Genomic DNA, 7656 nt, shown 5'->3' with positions numbered 1-7656 from the left:
GAAAGGGTTTCTTAATATTCTAAACATTGCTGCAAGAGGACAAAGGTAGTCACAGAGGAGAAAAATTTATTTAAAGAGGTCGCAGAGTTTAAAATAAGTGAAGACGTCAGTATACAGTTAAAGGAAAATTGCTAGTGTTGGGTCGCTATTAATGAGTGAAAATAAAGGATTAGGAGAGTTGAATACCATAGAAGATGTCATTTAAACTTGAGGGTGAAGCTGCTTGTACAAAATTAATTGCAGAAGTTTTGTGAGTCAAAAGATTTCAAGAATAAGCAAATCAAGGTGAAATTAATGAAGTTATTTTTTTTAGTGGAGTTCACAAGAATGAGGAGGTTATTGTGTAGTCCAAAGGAGACGAATTTGGTGTAGTCAAACTATAGTACCCACCAGTAAAGGTAATTTATTTTATTTCTGTATAGAAAATATTAATTCTAATGGGGAAAACAGTGAAAAGAGCTAAGAAAGAAACTACAAATTTAATTTATGAAAAAGATTGTTTATAAGAAGAATTGGTGAATATTAAAGAAAAAGAAATGCAGAATATTTAAGAAAAAAATAAAGAATGAGAAGCACAAAATTGTTTGATGAAGTCCAAAAAAAGAATGAAGATCTTGGAAAACAGGTAAAGTTGTTGACCAAAGAAAATTTGAGTTTAAGATTGAAGTCTTTGGTATGCGATGCCACATGTGATACAAGTGATTTGTATCCTTGATGTTTTGAATTTTTTTGCAGGTGAAGATTGTGATGTTGAATGTAAGGATGTGTTTGCATGCACAGGTGCAGGTTGTCATATTAAAAACAAAGTTCATTTTGAAAAAAATATCAGTTTGAAGATGATGGAGAAAATGGGTTATAAAGGAAGAGGCCTAGGAAATAATGGGTAAGGAATTTAAGAGCCCATTAAGCCAATTATGAGACCAAGTATGAAGGTCTTAGATATAATAAGAAAGATAGATATGAAGTTTCTAGTACTGCAAGTTCAAGAAAATCAACTGAAAGAAATTAGTGTTTGCATTGTCATAGAGAAGGAGATAAAGTGGAGAATTGTTGGGGCCTTCAGCCTTGTTCAATTTATGGGTTGAAGAATCATTATGAAAAGTCTTGATGGGATAGAGAAATAAATGAACAATCTAAGAAAGGTTGCATGCAGATTGATTATGGTTGGATAGATGGATCCTATCGACAAAAGATAACAAATATGTTTAGAAGGTTGTATAAGCCTAAATGTTAGTATGTGAATAGAAGAAGTGATTGGACACAATTTGGATGTTCGCGTCAAGTAGCAGATGACTGCTTGCTATGATTGGTGTTGCACAATGAGTTGCAAGGGTTTGGACTTTGCCACATCGAGTTATCTTGTACTAACAAGGTCACATCGAGTTACAAAGATCCAGATTGTCAAAGCTTCAAGACTATATTGTGAGTCTCAACATCAAGGTGGAGTATGTAGAGAACTAATGTTGAGCTCTCAGTTCCACCGCAATAATTGCTTGCTTGGAGATCCACCGTAATATTTAACACTCACTACATGCAGTAGTTCGTGGATCAGTTCTATTTTTAGTTAGTTACTTTGAAATTTAGTTTGCATGAGTATTTTGGATCCTCTTGTTTTCATGTATATTGAGAGTATTTTTCTCTTCTATTTTTAGGTGCATGCTCTATTCTTAGTTGCATGATTATAATTGATTGAAAGGGGCTATGACCTCTATAAAAAGAGAGGCTTATTATTGGTTGATACAACTTGTGAGAAGAATAAAGAAGCCTGAGAAATACCTCTAACAAAGGCACTATGTAATCAGTTCTTGAAATTCAATAAAAAATTATTGTCTTTAAACATTGCTTTGTTTTTCCTTTGTTTATTTGTTGTTGATGTAAGAGGTTTCTATAATATTTCCCAATTGTTGTTGCTTGGTGTAGTGGAGGCATTTTCTTACATTATTGTTCTATTAAGCTTTTTCTTTAAGAAAATTTAAAGTTTATGCATGTAATATTCATGGTGAGCTTCTTTTATGTTATTTTAGTGAACTGTAATCGGGGTGTTCATGGTTAAGTTGGTTCCTTAGTCCAATTTCATAATTTTGGCTATTTGCATAGGTCTTTCTTGGTTTTGAATATAAACTTCTTTTAAATTCTAATAATTTATGGGTTTTATCATCTTTATCCAAAACTAAATAAAATGATAACATTAGTTGTAATAAAAAAATTATTTATTATTATTAATTATGTCAACTAACATTTTAAATAGTAACAAGACATCATACTATATGAATAGTAAATATTAATATATAACCAACATATATTCTTAAAAAATAAACTATAAATTAAATTTAAATTAATAAAATAATTTTCTAATAATAAAATCTAAGTAATCAATTAAATTTTTATAATGCAAATATCATAATGAGGTTCCAATATTTTGGGAGAAGATATGCCCCTTGGCTTTACATTTATCATAAATGGTACTATCAACTATAGTATTGACATCGATTTAGCAATGGTTAACAAATACATCATAGAAATGATTTTTTCATGATCTTAAACCTCTTCTTGGGGATTGGTAGAAGTGAAAATGTTATTAACGCAATTCTATAAATTGAATTATAATCTAGATTTGAAGGCGTTAAATAACTTAGGCATTGGTCAAATGTGACAAAGGGTTTTTCAAACTCATTGATCAACAAGCACGAGTTAAACAATGTGATATGTTAATATGTCACTCCTCTGTTGATGACCACCTTCAACTTACAATTTTCAATAGAAAACGTGAACTAACAAGAATTTATAATTAACTATGAGGCAAGCTATTATAAGAGAGTTACATTTTGATTTGATAACTATTCTTTATTAGTATTGATGTTTCAAACTCATAGATCAATAAGCACAAGTTAAACAATATAATATGTCGTTGCTCTTCTATAGACGACCACCTTCAACTTACAATTTTTGATAGAAAAACATGAACTAACAAGAATTTATAATTAACTATGAAACAAGCTATCATTATAAGAGAATTACGTATTGATTCGATAACTATTCTTTATTAGTATTTTTAAAAATAAAAAATACAGATCACATGGAGTCGACTGCACGATACCCATGAAAGCCTCATTTCCCTCCGGAAATGATAACTACAAAGTTGTATTTATTTTTATGAATATTAACGGGTATCTAAACGAAGTCCAATAAATCACTAGATATTAGTATATCGTACAGTACATGCGAACCACGACTGACTTACATGGAATTTATGATATTTTATTGTGGTAATTACATAGACGACAAATCCTGACTGGGCACCACTGTATTTGCCTTCTGCCGTCGGAGCAGGCCTCCTCGACTCTGTTAAACGGGTTGAGTTACGAGTTTCCCTTCACTCAAGCCTCCTGGTTTTCCCTTTTCTCGAGGACAGCATGGAATCACTGATTTGCTTCCATAATGTGGCCGTCACAATTGGAGTTGTGATTTTCTTCTTCTGCTGCTTTGTCTATAAGGTGAGGAGCTAGTCCATGGCCTATCATAGGAAGTCTGCATCTCTTGGGAAACCTTCCTCATCAGAATCTTGCGGCGCTGGCGAAGAGATACAGATCTATTGTGTTCCTTCGCCTGGGATCCGTCTCCACCGTTGTGATCTGTTATCCTGCTATGGCAAAAGAGTTCCTCAAAAGTCATGATTTGGTTTTTGCAACCCGACCAAACTGCACATTCGGGAAACATGTAAGCTATGATCATAAGGACGTGGCGTTTGCCTCCTACGGAGCGTACAGGAGGTGGAGTAGAAAACTGTTAGACGGTGGAGCTGCTCACAGTAAAGAGAAACCAGTCTTTCAGATTTGTAAGAGAAGAAGAAGTGTCTGCCATGATCGCCTCCGTCTGGCAGGAAAGCGGGCACGGACGCAGTATGTGGATGTAAAGAAGAAACTCTCCTCCCTTAATCAAAATATTGTCTGCAGAATGTTTGCCAGCAGGACGTACTCCGACAACGACTTGATTGGAGAGCTTGGCTTCAAAAAAATGGTTGAGGAGATGTTCACTGTGGCCGGTGCATTTTGTATTTGCGATTTTATTCCTTCTCTCGACTGGCTCGACTGGCTCGACTTGCTTGGATTCCGTGGTCGCATGCAGGCAGTTCACAAAATATTCGACGAATTTGCTGGAAAACTAATCGACGCGCACATATTGCATAATGGAAAACGGAACAAGGATCGCGTTAAAGATTTGGTAGACGTGCTGCTCAACAAGGCCCAAACAGAGAGCCACACAATCACAGGAACTCGCATCAAAGCCATGGTCTTGGTAAGTCTGAGAATCAAAGCCGTCTTAAGCTATCACAAATCTGATTACAAATTGTTTTAAACAATTTCGCTTTTACCGTAGCCGGACGAAATGTGTGCAGAAGATGTTAAATGGGGGAACGGAAATATCGGTGACATTGATAGTGTAATGTTCGTACGGAGAACTCGCAGAGGAAGGTCGTACGGTGGAGAGAACGTACGGTGGTAAGAAGAGGGCGTGTTCAATGCGAAAACAGTACGGTGGAGTGAGGGTCAGCACGGTGGGCCAAACAGGCCGTACGGTAGTGTAAGGCAGGCCGTACGGTGGAACCAACCAGGCCGTGCGGTGGGAAGAAGCAGGCCGTATGGTGAAGGGGTGTATGGCGGTATGTTGCCTTGACCGTACAGTGAGTGTTTGGGGTGTACGGTGGTATGTTTGCTTTGACCGTACGGTTGATGAATATCCGCCAAGTTCCACTTCAAGCCCTCCAAACTCTTAGTTCGTACAAAGAAATTAAAATATTATTCTAGACACGAGAATTAGATGAAGATCCGCACATGCAAAAGAGGAATTATATTGATAATGATCGCACAACATATTACACAAACCCAGAACAGAAGCAAACTAAGGTGAGGAGAATTGCCACCGAAACTGCGGATGCAAAGTAGGGAGGATATCTCACCTCCGAAATGATAGACACGCTGAACTCCAAGTGGAATTCGCAAAATAGAAAAATGATACCAAAATTCGCATACCTACAACTATGATAGACTCGGTCATAAATATGAGCTCCGGGAAACTTCCCAAAGGATTACAAATGGGCCGACACAAACATAACTTAACTAATAAAATAAAAAGGGAAGCCCGACAGATTTTATTATTAAAATTAGGGCCATACAATAATTAATATTATTTAATTATATCGGGGACATTACATAGAGTGGGCAATGAGTGAACTGTTGAGGAATCCTGTAACGCTGGCACAAGCACAACGAGAGATTGAATGTGTAGTGGGCAGAAATCATAGAATAAAGGAGAGTGACGTCATGAAGCTCTACTAATTGCGATGCGTGTTGAAGGAAATTTTTCGACTACATCCGCCATTTCCTCTACTCATTCCGCACGAGTCAACGGAAGGGTGCAGCGTGGGAGGATATTTCATTCTGCCAAGGACACCCTTGTATGTGAATGTGTGGGCGATGGGAAGGGACGAAAGCGTTTGGAAAGATGCTCATATGTTCAAGCCCAAGCAGTTCATGGGGTGTAATAAGGATGTGAGAGGTCAGGACTTCGATTTGTTGCCTTTTGGAACAGGAAGAAGAGGATGCCCTGGAATTTCCATGGGTCTTTCTGTTAGTGAGTTGGCACTCGCTCAGTTAATTCATTGCTTTGATTTGAATGTGGAGAGCAAAGTGGATGTGGCGAAAGAGTTTGGAATAACTGTTCCCAGAAAAAATCCACTAATTGCTTGCCCTAAATGGAGGCTCGGAACCGAAGATCCTAGTTAAGCAAGGAATCTTTGATAGGTGTCTTTCATAGGCTTATAAGCTATAGTGTGGGTTTGTAGCTAATTCTAGTGCTTGTTTAATAATTTATTGTTTCTCTTGGGTTTCTATGAGAGAAATAGTTGTTGAAATTATGTACATAATTGTGTGGGGGAAAAAGCGAGACTAGGTTAACATGCCCTAATCCTACCTTTTGACACACATTACGGAATACGAAAGAGCCTAGAGATATCGCACAATTGGCTATTTCTTTTTGTGAAAGAGAGAGCCACGGGATATCTATTAGGATTTCTATTCCCTTGTTGAAATTGTAAGATCAAGTAATGCAAGTTCAAACCCTAATCCCAAAGTGCAAGTATGAACTAATAACAAGATTGCAGAATTGAGATTAAACAATGAACAGCTGTAAATACAAGGATGAGATGAGAATGCAGATATGTACCCGGAGTCAAAATCGGGCTGAAAATGTTCAGGACGGGGGCGCGGGCGCCACTGTCCTAAAAACTGCACCAGAAACTGTTGTTCTGCACTCTGAAACACTGTCGGGAAGCTGTCTGAACGCTGTCTGTCCAGAGGACCAAGGCGCCCAGCGCCTCTGTCCCAGGGACCAGGGCGCCCAGCGCCCCTGTCCCAGTCTTCTGCTCTGCAATTTGATACAGAGTGCTGTCTCGACCTTCTCTCTCCGGATCTGTATCCCGCGGCGTCGTCGAACCCTCAAGGGAGGAGTACAAGCCAATCTTCAGTCGGTAATCTCCTATTGTTCTTCAATGTCTTCCAAGCCCTAAATGGATGAATGAATTTGATAGATGCTTGATAGAAGGATGTTGTAAGATGTTGAAGTCCTCAAAGATCTGCTCTTTCGTTGCATATGAAGTTCCTGAAAACAAAAATCCCATCCTTTCAAATGAAGAAAGAGAGCTCTTATGTATGAAACCCTAGGTCGCAATTTCGTCTTTTGGCCGACCTAGAGATTGAATATCCCGCCAATTTCTTGGGGTTAAGCTTTATTTTATGATTGGATCGCGCTCCTAAAATTTCGGGAAAAATGTCCGAGACCGTGTGCACTCCAGGCGCCACGGTCCCGACAACTTTTCACCAAATTTTCAGGACCGTCAGATATGATGATTTTAGAGAGAATCCCGAAGTTACAGGTGATTTCGAGATGTTTTGACCCCCGAAATTAAGCCCCCAAGCTCAGAATAGGGCCCAATTAGGGTTTTTGATTAAGTGATGTATTGGAGGAATAAAATGAAAGGGGGACGCTTTAATGAAATGGCCCGACTTTGTGATGTGGAAAATGGTGAAATAGAACCTTTAGACCTAATTAATTCAATTAATTAAGTGCTAAAGGGGAAATGCCATGCAAAGTGCAACTGCGCCAAGGCGGGTGCTAAACTAGGTGTTAAATTGTACCGCTTTAGCAAGTGCGTACAATTTATGACGCTACATTTAGCCCCCACTTTAGCGGTCATATGAGTACTACGTGCATATGCAAGCTAAAGTACAGAAAGGTAAACATTATTTGAAAAAGGATATATCCATAAGTTGTCGGACGAAGCCCCCAACGGCATCTGCAATACACAGTTAGGAACCGCACCCTACAAAACACACGTTAGATCACAAAAAATCACCTAATGCTTACTAAGGAAAGTGATGAAATTTGTGAGTAGCTGTATGCCCCCCCCTGTTTCGACTTGCTTATTAGGGAGGTGAAATAGGGTAGCATGTTTACTTACGACAAATTGTGTAAGGTAGTATTGATGAGGGGTGTTCACTAAATAGGCTTCATCAGAGCACTTTTTGAAACATCCCGAGAGTAGGGGAAGGAAAATACGATTCCAACGCAACAAACGGCTCGAAAATCGCATCTCCCAAA

The 7656-nt window shown here is 38.3% G+C and overlaps 1 protein-coding gene across 1 annotated transcript; it reads left to right on the top strand.

The window, feature by feature from the left end:
- Positions 1–565: 565 nt before the first annotated feature.
- LOC131052813 (cytochrome P450 71AU50-like) lies at positions 566–5783 on the top strand. The gene is made up of 5 exons (XM_057987437.1): positions 566–625; positions 736–786; positions 3279–3461; positions 3559–4296; positions 5355–5783. Exons 1-5 carry the CDS (start codon positions 566–568, stop codon positions 5781–5783), a joined length of 1461 nt encoding a protein of 486 aa, XP_057843420.1.
- Positions 5784–7656: the final 1873 nt, after the last annotated feature.

Source organism: Cryptomeria japonica, chromosome 6 (assembly GCF_030272615.1).
Source record: "Cryptomeria japonica chromosome 6, Sugi_1.0, whole genome shotgun sequence".
Taxonomy (NCBI): domain Eukaryota; kingdom Viridiplantae; phylum Streptophyta; class Pinopsida; order Cupressales; family Cupressaceae; genus Cryptomeria; species Cryptomeria japonica.
This window is presented reverse-complemented; position numbering and strand designations above follow the sequence as displayed.